The sequence below is a fragment of the Sciurus carolinensis genome, chromosome 4 (genome assembly GCF_902686445.1).
Source record: "Sciurus carolinensis chromosome 4, mSciCar1.2, whole genome shotgun sequence".
Taxonomy (NCBI): Eukaryota; Metazoa; Chordata; class Mammalia; order Rodentia; family Sciuridae; genus Sciurus; species Sciurus carolinensis.
Genome location: NC_062216.1, coordinates 175,281,950 through 175,294,010, shown reverse-complemented (window position 1 = coordinate 175,294,010; position 12,061 = coordinate 175,281,950). Strand labels below are relative to the sequence as shown.

At 61.9% G+C, this 12,061-nt stretch overlaps 1 protein-coding gene across 2 annotated transcripts in view; it reads right to left on the bottom strand.

Moving 5' to 3' along the window:
• Positions 1 to 12,061, bottom strand: part of Tafa5 (TAFA chemokine like family member 5) — a 204,464-nt gene that overhangs the window by 73,178 nt on the left and 119,225 nt on the right. For both annotated transcript variants that reach the window (XM_047547895.1, XM_047547896.1), the window contains exon 2: positions 6,872 to 7,021. In XM_047547895.1, the coding sequence (XP_047403851.1) occupies positions 6,872 to 7,021 (150 nt within the window). The remainder of the gene's footprint in view (positions 1 to 6,871; positions 7,022 to 12,061) is intronic.

Here is a 12,061-nt window from a genome sequence, read left to right as displayed (position 1 = left end):
CCAGTGGCAGAATTCCCACACTCCTAAGACCCCATCCGAGTCTGCTGGAGTCCTCGGGCCGGAGGCGGGGTCAGGGCATGAGGGACAGCCGGGGGCCACCCAGCCCAGGACCCAGGTCTCCCCGTTCTTGATTCACACGACCTCAGGGAGCAGGGCCTGTGGCCCCATGAGGGCCCTGCAAGCTGCTCCCCTGGAGAGCAGACCCGCTCCCCATGCGGGGCTGAGGGAGGGCGGCTTTTCCAGGGCAGAGCAGCTGAGCCTGGCTGGGAGCAGCCGACCTGGCCAGGTTGTGCTGAAGGCACTGAGAGGTGAAGGGACACTGGAGGCCATCTTCCCTGGGGACCCAGGAGGGCAAACTGCTGCGCAAGTCCCCCAGGCCGGGGACAACGTCCTCCTTTGGGAGGCCTCTGCGTCAGCACAGAGGTGGCCAGCACAGGGACCTAGTGTTCCAAGGTCCCTGGGAGGGCACCTCACTCATGGAAGGAAGGGGCCTGCACGAGGAGATCGCCCATCCTGTCCGCCAAGGTCCCAGGCCCTGACGTGATGGCCACGTGAGGACCAAGCCCTGTGTTTGCTCCACTGTGTTTGTCCCCACCCTGCTTCCCTCGGCACCAAGAGCGGGCGATTGCCCACCAGCCCCGCTGCCATCTGGAGACGCGGGCAGGGCTGCCCGCTGGATGCTGGGTCTCCCCCTTCACCCCGACTCACACTCTCTAGAGCCAGGTCCAGGGGCTCCGAGTGGGGTGGGCCCGGGGAGCCCAGGTCCTGAGAGACAGCAGCCTGGGGCTGACCCTCTCAACTCCAACTAAATGTCGAGTAGCTACCGGGATGCTGCCTGCGGTTTTCCAGCAAGATCTAGGAGGATCCGAGGAAGATGCCAACCCCCTTCTCCAGTCAAGGTGAACTCTGAGGAAGCAAAGGGCCTGTCAACCCCTGTGGCCACAGCCAGTTCTGGGTGCGCCGACAGGCTCCTCCATAGAGCCATCCGGAGACACCCTCATGCTGGGCCGGTGCCAGCAGCCGCCGCCCTGCCTAACCTGCGAGGTGGGCTTCCTGGGGGGTGACGTGACCTTGCTTCCTGTGGAACTGGGGTTCTCCATACGCGCCGGCACCTTCCTGCCTAGCTGCTCACAGCTGAGGCGCGAGATGCACGGAGCGTTTCCAGCTCCATCTGGATCCGGGCAATTGCAGAAATGACGGATGTGCTTGGAAGGCAGAGGCGCCAACAGCCCCAGGCACCGCTCCAGCCTCCAGGAGGGTACAACACACCGCCTCTCCAGGCACACTTTCAGGAGCAGAAAGGCTTCGGCGGCACAGAATGTGCAAACTGTCGACGTGGGAGCACGGCTGCGGCCGCCCCTGCCAAGACCAGGGCCCCCTCGTCTGCTCACGCCGGCACCAGGGGCCCCATGTGCTGCAGAGGGAGAGCTCAAGGGCATCCAGACCCAGGACCTGGCCAAGGCCACAACCACTACTGACAGAGGACCATGTAGTCATGCACTGAGACTGTCAGCAACCTGGCCCACCTTCTCCAAAATGCCACCATTGTGCGTGGCTCAGGACCTTTCCACCTCTCCTGGGCCTGCCCCACAATGGCCCTGGGTGACCACTGATGAAGCTGATCGCTGACAGGTTGGCTTCAGTACCTCTTCATCAGTCACACGCAAGACCCTGCAGCCCCTGCCTCTCACCGGCCACCCCCACCCCAGCAGACAGCCTCTGGAATGGCCAGTTTCAGCATCTCGTGTCTGGGGAATCACGTGTGGCCCAGGGTCTGGCTCCTTTCACTCAGCACCCTCTTGCCAAGGTCCACCCACAGTGCAGCATGGATGGGTGGCGCCTGTTAGTAGACAGCCACCTTCTGTTATCCACCTGTGTGCTGGTGGCACTTGGGTGGTTTCCGCTCTCCAGCGACCACAGTTAACGCAGCTATGAATGTCTGTGTTCGCACTTTCAGGTGGACTTGTGTTCCCTTTTCTCTGGGTACGTACCCTGGAGTGCAGGGGACCAGCACCCCTGCGCCAACCACAACTCCACAAAAGCCGTCCAGGTGCCACCGGGCCGTTTCCTCCCACTCTGGGTTTTCCTGACCTCCTGGTTGAACTTGAGGCACAGAAGGTGTCAACCGATGAATTCCAGCTTGCCCGCCTCTTCTTATTGCTGTTGTTTTGGATGTCACATCTGAGAATCTTTGGCTGGGCCCAGAGGTTGTGAAGATTCACCCTTTGTGTTTGTTTTTCCTAAACATTTTACAGATTTGACCCTTGACATCTCGACCCTGGTCCATTCTGAGGGAACTCTGCACACGGGGTGAGTTGGGGTCCGGCCGTGTTCCTCTGTGTGTGGGCCTTCAGCTGCCCCGCTGCCAGTGGTTGAAAAGACTACTTCTTCCTCTCTGAATCATCTTTGGCGAGCTGGTGGAGAGCCAGCTTCCTGTGTAAGCCAAGGTTTATTTCTGTACTCTGCATTCCTACATCCACTTCTGGATCAACTTCTTCCCTGACAAGGGGACCCCAAGCTCACCCAGAACTGCAGCAGCTACCTACATAATAACAGCCCAAAACTATGGCTGCCTCATCCCCAGCATCCCCCATAGCCAGGGCTGAAGCATACATCCCAGCTGTCGCCAGGGCCTGGGTCTCTGGCAGAACATGACAGTTGCCAGGTTGGGTATGACAAGGGCCAGGAAGGGCTTCTGCATAGTGTGCCTTGTCTCACCCCCGAGAGCTGTTCTCCCAGCTGCAGGGCAGACAGGGCTCTGCCTATGGCACTGGCTGGAGAGCAGAGGCTGGGTCTGTGGCTCTGGACTTGAACTCTGAACTGCTGTGCCTCCCAGTTGACCAGGAGAGCAAAGTCTGTTACAGGTTCCAACCTGAAAGTACAGACATGTACAACCATCTAGGCAGGTAACATGGGTCAATCATGTCAGCCAGGAAGGTCCTGCAGGGTCTTCCAAGAGGGTTCTGAGTGGAGTACCTGCTGGCCATGCAGGAAGGGAGCTCTAACTTCCTAGCACCTGCTATACCCACACCCTCGGATCAGCTGCAGCCCTCACGACAGGTCTGTGCAAGGCCCCCCGACAGCAGTGTGCCCTCTGTCCACAGGGCTCCCAGGAAGACTGCCTGAGCCCCGTGCTAAAGCTCACGGTTGCCTCCTTTGGTGACCCTCCACAACCCTGGGCAGTACTGCTTCCAAACCCACCATCTCTGCTTCCTCTGCCCCATCTAGTGCCAGGTTGCCATCCTGATTTTTCCCAAAGGATTGTCATGAGAGCTCGGCTCACAGGAGGGGGCCCCTCTGGGAACAGGCACTGCTTCAGCGAGAGGGCAAGCGGGCACCACGTGACCTGCCAGCACCAGCAAGAGCCTCTGCACTGCTCATGGGACAGCTCAGGACCACGCGTGCTTCTGCGATGGGAAAGAGGACTCCGAGCATGACGGAGGCAGTGTGTTCAGCAAAGGCAGCCGCCGCCCAGCTGCCGTGGTGCCCTGGAGAGAAGACAGCCCTCGGGTGAGGATTTGTTTGCTGATGTTAGAGAGGCTGGGAAGCCCTGCAGCAGGGACCAGTTTGCTCTCATGTCCCTTTCCCTGAAAGCTCTGTAAGTTGGAGCAATTCTCATGCAGGGTCACAGTGCTGGGGAATGGTTCACCCAGAAGCACTTCCACTCATAGACTAGGCAAGGGAGGCCGAAGCCCGGGAGGTCCCTTCTCATTTTCTGTCCCCTTCTTCCACAGAGAGGAGGTCTTCTGGCACGCTCCTCTTTTCCCCTCAACACCCGCTCAAATGCTCCCCAGGGATGCATCTCTGCAAGGTCAGGCAGCAAGTGGCCGAATTCCAGCACCCAGCACCCCACAGATTGGACATTTTGGGAGTCAACCTCCCACACAGTCCCTGCTCCTACAAACATGCACCTTTTCTGAATGGGCAAGTTTATGAACAACTGAGAAGCTAATGGAGAGAAAACAGACAAGTGCAGAGAGGCAGCTCTGCCCAGCAGTTCTTGCTCCAGTATTCACAGAACGTGTCGGGTCAGCACGAACCACCCCGGCTCCACCAGACCCACCGCGGCACAAGTTTCCTTCAGCAGACACAAGTACACGCAAGGACACTGATTATGCACACAGAGCAAGGAAATGGAACAGCAAAAATTAAATCAGATGGCAGCCTGGAAAATGCCCACTGTGCAGAAAACACGAGCTAACTCATTTGTTTGGCCTCCCTTGGAAAGTGGTGAGGGTTTAATTTGGGTCTCCGGGACCCGGCTCCTGAGGCACTAGGAGGCTCCTGGGGAGAGGGACATGGACATGGTTTCAGATGAGCAGATCCAGATTCAATTAGTAATCAATCCTGACCCCCAATCTCCCCACAGGCACACAGAGGTAATGAGAGAAGGGGAAGAACCGAGCTGTGAGCTCCATGCCGCCTCTCTCGCTTCATCCCTGGAAGAATCAATCAATGTCAACCAAGAAGGCCTCTTCGCCACCACGCATGCATTGGCTCCAGTTTCAAAGCCAGAGAGTGTGGGACACAGCGAGAATTCACTCAGCTCACTGCCAGCAAGATGGCGGCTCCTTTGGGAATTAGGCTGGGCCAGCGGAGTGCCAGGATCCAGGTAACTGCCCACCAGGTTGCTTACTGGGACATCTGGTGTGGATGTGAACTAGCAGAGTTTTCAGAGAGGCCAGTGCCCTGCTCCAGTGGCCGAGCCTCTGACCAGGTCATGCCAGATCACTCCACCAGTGGCCGATAGGCTCAGCCTTGTCCCCACAGCGACCACCACACACCCCAATGCCCTGCTGGGCTGGCAGCAGAAATGTGGGTGGCCATGGGGGTCCAGGGATGGCATTGAGAGAGGTCAGCGAGCCCAGTAAGCCCCATAGGATGACTCTTCCTGGGACTTCTGGGGTCTCCAGGTGAGGGTGCTGCAGACCCCTCAGCCCAGACGCTGCGCTGGGTATCAAAGACCAGGAAGAGTATGGGCTGAAACCTGGCTGGATCTACTCCTCTAGCCAGGAGCCCAAAGCCTCATCCTGTCCTCACTTCTGACAGGTGTCCAGTGGGGCTGGACTCCCTGCCTCAGTCCAGGGCAGACTCACAACATGGCCAAGTCTCTGGAGTGTCCCAGGACATCCTATGAGTGACAGCGGAGGGGTGCTTGGGATCCAGGCAGACCCATCCCCAGCCTCCTGCTCATGGGCTCTGCTGGTCTCTTCCCGGAGGGCCCTTCCTCGCTGGGGAAGCAGATAGTCACAATGGACTCGGCTTGGCTTGCTGCAATACTTTCCCATGGTGGGATGACATCTGATTCCCAAGGAAGCCCCGCCACCCGACGGAGCACTCTCCTTTCTCCTTCATAAGCTGCAGTGCGCGGACACAACCACAAACCAGCACACAGGTGAGGTGTGAGCCTCGGCTTCCAGGAAGAAGTAGTAAAATTTGAACCTAAGGGCAGAGCCTGTGCACAGGCTGCGGGGGAAGAGGCCCGGCCCAGACCAGAAAGGCAGGCTTCAAATCAGCTCCATGACCTACCTGGGACCCCATAACCTGGGCCCCTTCCCAGCAGGATCCCACAGCACGAGGCTGCCCAGGGTCTACCTTAGACCCTGACAGTCCCACTCTGCTGCAGCAGGAGAGCCAGGCCCACCCCATCTGCCCTGTCCTGGCTCAGACGGGGCCTCCTGCTGGCCTCCAGCCGCACACCCAGCTGGATCCCAGCCCCAGCCCCTGGCTCCTGGGAATCCGGCAGCCCAAGTCCACGCCCATCACCTGGGGCTCCTGGCTTCTGTCTGCTCCCTGAGGCGGCCTCATAGCTAGCCCCACAGGGAACTCTGTCCTCCCATCCCCTCCTCCTCTGACCCTTTTCTGGGCCATGGTCAGGCTTCTGTGCCTGGAACCAAGGCCCCTCACTGCTCCAGGTGGAGTCATTCACCCACGGCCACCTGCACTGACACTCAGCTATGCTGGCCAGGCCACACCCACCCCACAAGAGGTACGCCTGGCGGCTCTGCCTGGCTCTGGGCCTGGCTTCTACACACCCTCGTCCTGACCCACCAGGGGTCGACAACAGCCCCCAACACCTTCTGACCCCTCTGTGGCCCAGGAGAGGTCTGGGGTCGGGCTCCCAGATCTCATGCTGAACCACGGGGCCTGTTGGCCAAGATCAAGTTCTCCCACAGTGACCCACAGCAACCTCCTCTACAGTGGACAGATACCCTACCCAAGCCACCAGATCCTCCTCACACGGGTCTCCTCCCCTCACAGGCCAGCTGTGGTTCTGTCTGCAGAGACAGTTCTCACCGGCCCCCTCCCTTCCCAGCGCCCCCACTGAACATCAGTTCAGCAAGGATCGGAACGGGCGCGTCTCACAGGCAGCCGAACTGCAGGGGTGCCTCAGGAGGCCACCGCCCTGGACTGTAGAGCCCACACACCATCCTCAGAGTCCACAGAGAGGGACCCTGCTGCTCTACCAAGTCCAGGGCTCACGGAGCTGGATCCCAGCCAGAAGCAGAGGCGGGGACCCTCAGTCACAGCCTCATGTGTGCAGATGTGGTGGGCGCCCAGCTGACTGTGCCACTTGCTCACAGACCCATGCCGCGTGGACCACCTCTGCTGTCCTCCCCTCTGCCTGCAGCACCACCAAGGGCCCAGAGACTTGGCCCCTGCCACCGTGGCACCTCAGGAAGCACAGGGTGAGTGGCCACAGGGCCATCAAGCTCAACGCGCAGGCCCCAGGACAGGACTGTCCAGCCAGCATCTGACTCCAGGGAGTGTGCCCGAGAGAAGGCTCCACCAGGGCAGAGCCTGGCTCCCGGGGCAGCCCTGGGTGAGGCTGCGCTCAGTACCCCAAGGTGCTGCCTGGCGGGGCTCTTACCATCCACGCAGGCGGGCCGAGCTCGCGTGGTGCCTGCGATCTGCCCCTTTCTACACGCACAGCGAGCTGTCTGCCGGGCGATCGTCCTCCGTGGCTGGCTGCTGTCCCGGTCCAGGGTCACGATCTCACAGGTGCCTGCGGCCAGCTGACCTGCAAGAGAGAAGTAGTTGTAAGGTGAATGGCCACAGCCTGGATGCTCCCAGAACGGCCCACCCAGGGCCCACCTGCAGAGAAGCCCACCGTGGCCGGCGCAAGGCACCAGGCAGGGAGGCCTGGCTCCGGAGGAACATCTAAAACTACTGCAAAGGACGTCCAGAGAGCATTATCACATCCAGGCCTGGCCACACAGGGGCCTGCACTCTGGGTGAGCCCTGGTTTTCAGGCAGCCCGGCCACAGCAGACAGGAAATTAAACTTGGCCACACCGGAAATGAAAGGGCCAAGTCAGGAGGAAGCAACTGCCTCCCCACCCCACCACACATCCAGCCATTTGACAGAAAGGACTCCGACCACAGAGAGGAGGGTCCTGAAACCAAGCCCAGCCTCTCCATCTGTCTCTGGGTGCCAGCATGCCACCCTCGGGACATGACATCTTAGGGTTGAAAAGCAGGCCAGACCCTCTCACGGGTGCTAGAGGCTGCGTGTGGCCACACTGCCAGGGAGGAGCCGCCAACCCCACCTGGGTGCAGACGGGAGGGCGGGGCACCCAGCTGTGCCATCTGTGCCAGGAGGTCCCCGCTGCCTTCCTGAAGGCCTTGCACGTCCACACGCATGCACACACGTCACGTGTAGACACACAGCTCTGTGCAGGCAGGACGCAACGCACCAGGCCCCGGCAGGTGGCGCGGAGCAGACCACACGGGTGCACACCAGGCTGACACAGAGGCAGGCACCCGCAGGGACTCCCGCACATTCAGGCCGGCGTGGCCCTGAGCCGTCTCAGGTCCAGACCAGGGACAGGTTCCTTGCCAAGGCACCGCTTGGTCACTGCCACACTTTCTGCACCCTGCACTTATCCCCTGAGCCCCAGGAGGATGTGCGTCTCTCGGAGGACTGAGAGCAGGCATCTTAGGAGAAGGAGGGTGGACCAAAGGGAAGCTGGCCACCCCCACGGCCTGGGAGGACCAGGCAGCCCACACCCAGTGGGCACCGGCCCCTGGAGCTCCACGGCCCTCACCAGGGGCCACGCCCTGTGCTCGCCCCATCGCCCATCAGCACGTGGTGAGTCCTGCTGCCCACTGCCCTCCACACAGCCAGGCACAGAGCCTCTTCCCTCAGGGACAGTGCCACACCAGCAGGGCTGGCCAGGAGGCAGGGGCACATGCAGAGGCTCAGAGCAATGGAATGATGTGGCGCTGACCCCAGGAGGGAGGGGAGAAGCGGGCAAGACAAGAGGACAGACGGTGGCCCCACCGCTCTCTGTGTCTGTGGCCTGGGAAGCCAGCCTCGCCACACAGGTCCACTGCTGCCGTCACCTGTCCCCCCAGGGTCCCCTGCCCAGCCCCAGGCGTGGGACAGAACCAGCATCAGGCATGCCAGGGGGCTGTAGTGGGCAGGGCTCCAACAGTCCAACCCTGTTCAATCCTGCTCAGGGCACCCTGGACCCCGAGCAGTGTCCAAGCCTGGTGTGATCCAGGAGGCACAGGGCATCTGCAGGGTATGCCAGACATGCCAGCCGCCCAGTCTGCCCACAGTGCAGGGCAGGGGCCAGGGGAGCTGTCCGAGGTAGCCAGGGGCAGCTGCCTGGAGCCCAGGCAGGGCGCTGACCACAGGCCTGGCTGGCGCACAAGGCTCGCGTGGCCGGGAGGAGCGCACTCTTCCAGGAGACCCCCAGGACTGTGAGCCACCGTGCTGCATGGCTGATTCGGCCGTGACAGCGGAACTCCTGCCCCTTCACAGCCCCCCCGCGGGCTGCGGGTTCTCACTCACACTAGCAAATTAGTCACGAGATTACACCCTGCTTTAAAAAGCAGACAAAACAAACAAGCAAACAGTCAGTCAGCCAGAAGACGGAACGCTGGAGGGGAAGTGGGACCATCAGACGCTCCCCGGGACATAGGACACTCCCCAGGGCAGCAGTTAGCACCCTCCTCGGGCCTGCGGGTGAACAGGCGTCCGGGCAGACTGGACGCGACACACACCCCAGAGGTGACTTACCCCTGCGCCCACCACTGCGCTCTGCAGACGGCAGCCCCTGGGCTCCACACCTGGCTGCTCGTTTAAGCCCTGCAGGTTGGCTCAGGGCCACCCTTCTCTTCCTGCCACCTTGACCCCAGGCCCTCACAGTGGCCAGATGCCTCCTCAGACAGAGCCCGGCCGGGGCGGTTCTCTGGAGCTGTCCACCTGTGGCGACTGGCTCAACCAAGGCTTGGGTGCAGGCCTGGGGAAAGCGCCAAGCTGAGGAGACCCTGGCCCCTGCCCAGGCCCGGCACTAACTGCAGACCACCTGCCCCTGGGCCTGTGTATCCGTGGCCAGCAAGTCACCCGCATCAGTCCCCTGTGCAGGTCAATGGCCCTCCAAATCCTGTCTCCCCCTCTGCAGGGACTCCAGGGTGGCCCTCAGTCAACGGCCGTCAACCTGTGCCCTTGTCCCTCAGCAGCCGCGTCACTGGGGGTGGCCTCTGGACCAGGCGGTCCCCTCCCCAGGCTTCTCTGCCCTGGGCCCACACTGCCACGTGTCCTGGGGAGGTGCCAGGACAGGATGCGGGTTTCCTTGCCCCACAGTGCCACAGACCCTGCAGCTCCCGTGGTCAGGCTGAAAGCAGAGGCCGCGTCCTCCGAGACGCCCCAGCTCTTCCCACCCTCCTCGGTGCCCTTCAGCTGCTGTGCTACTGCCAGGCTGTCCGTCATCGCAGGCCTTTGCAGGGGTCTGTCTCTGCCTACAGGATACCAGTGCTTCTGGATCAAGGGGCCACTTCAGGCCCCGAGTCAGCACATGTACCTATCAACCAGTAACAGACCAGAATCCAACGTCTGTGGAAAACGTGGGAGCTTCCACCTTGGCCCGGGACTGGACTCCCATCTGCTTAAGGGACATGGAGTGTCCCCAGGCATCTGGCTGACTGGCAGCTCACAAGGGGCCAGCTGCCCTGGCTACCCTCGCCCAGGTCTCCTGCCCCAGTGAGTCCTCTCCAGGGAGCCCCCTGACCACCCTCTGGCCCCATGGACTCTGCCTACTGCAGGGTGACTGTCCTCCAGGCCTGGACTGGTCTGCCCTTGGGACAAGGAGGACTCACCCAAGAGGACTGGAGGGACAAATGCTGAGCCACTGTCACCCCTGGGGCCTTGCTGAGCCTCCGAGGGTTCAGACCCTCAATGGCCATGAAGACAGCACTGCACGCAGTGGGTCTCCCGCGTGGCTCGGAGGGGAAGGCGCCCCACTGGGGGGCAGAGGCCACGGCGAAGCACCCAGCCAGGGCAGGGGTGGGTGGCCTAAGGCAGAGGCACAGAGAACACCCAGGCGTCTGGCTCGGAGCAGCAGCCGTCCTGCCTCTGAGTGGCAGGTGCTCGTGACAGAGGAACCTAGCTGCAGGCCACAGCCCACAGTGTGCAGACCAGGTGCACGCGGCTCAGGGTCAGGCAGGAGATGAGCCACCAGGGCACCTTTCAGTCACAGGCACCAGAGCACCACCGGCCACTGTGGCTGCGACCAAGTGGGAGCCGAGGAGGCCACAGCCCCAACCTAGAGCAGACACACACCCCCTACAGCAGTTACCTGAGGTGACACCATGGCCCGGTGTCAGATGGACACATGTCCCCCTAGGACAGAATGACACCGCGGCCCCAGCCTGAGACTGACAGATGCCTACCCATAGGATGGAGTGACCCTCAGTGATACCAGGCCCCTGAGTCAGATGGGTAGACACCCCCACCACAGGACATAGTGACCCACAGTGACACCATGGCCCCAGCATCAGATGGATGGACGTCGCCCTTCAGAGGGCAGAGTGACCAGATGGACGAACGTCCCCCTCCATAGGCTGAGTGACCCACAGTGACAGCCCATGAGTAGGATGGACAGATGCTCCCCCACAGGGCAGACTGACCCTCAGTGATGCCATGACCCAGAGTCAGATGGACGGGTGTCCCCCCAAGAAAAGGCCCCGGGGCACAGGCATCTCCACCTCTGCCACGCCCCACCCTCGCTGCCCCTGGGCTGCTGCTGAGCCAAGAGTGGGGGCCGTGTCCTCTGGAAGGCCCACCCAGGAGTGTACCCTTACTGGCAGCCAAAAGGTGTAGCCTTGCTGGTCAGGGAGCTGAGCCCATGTCGGTGCCAGGCGCCCAGGCATGGGCCGCGGCCATTCATGCCTTTCATCAGCGTGCAGGGACCGTGGCCTTCGGGGCCGCAGACGCCGGCTCTGCCCTGCAGCGCACGCTCAGCCTGGGCCTGGGCACAGACATGCTCCGCGCCCCACCAGGCCCACTGTCCCCAGGGAAGGACTGGTGTGCAATCTACCAGGCTGGGACCCCGGCGAGGGCCCCACTCCCACAGGAAGGGCAGCAGGGCCGGGGCCCTGGCTGGAGGGGCACGGCTGCTGCTCCCGGATCCCCACGCCCACATGGCCAGGCCGCCCTGTGCGGCCTGTTTCCACCGTTTGAAGGAAATTCCTCACTGAGGTCACAGCACACCAGCAGGACACAACCGGGCCCAGACGAGGAACAGGCCACAGAGAGAGCTGCACATGGAACCCCCAGAGTCACATGCAGCCTTGGGCACGCCCCCTGAGGCCAGGGCTGTGGGCCCGTGTTGGAAAGGACAGTCTCAGTGTCCGTGGGCACCAGCCACTCCAGCTGTCCCTCTTTTGCTGAGAGGCAGCACTGTCCAGGGAGATGGCCAGGCCCTGGAACATCAGGCCGGATGGAACAGACAGGCAACCTCAGAATGTCCAGCAGTCAAGAGGTGAGGCCCACACCACTCAGGCCAGCTCCGTTTGCTGGAAGGACCACAGAATGTCTCGATGGCATGTTGTGCCAAGCCCCTTCCCAGGGTTGGGCAGGGCTGGCAGGGCAGTGGCACTTGGATAGGGTTCCATTGGGCCTGGCCCAGGCAAGGGCTCCTAAGGGTGCAACAAAGGGTGTCCCTCCCTGAGGGAGGAGGCCTGGGGTCAGCCAGGAGCAGGGCCCGGACCCCCATGTAGCGCCCTCCACCTGGGCCATGGAGGAGCCATTAGTCCAGTGGGGTCCTGACACA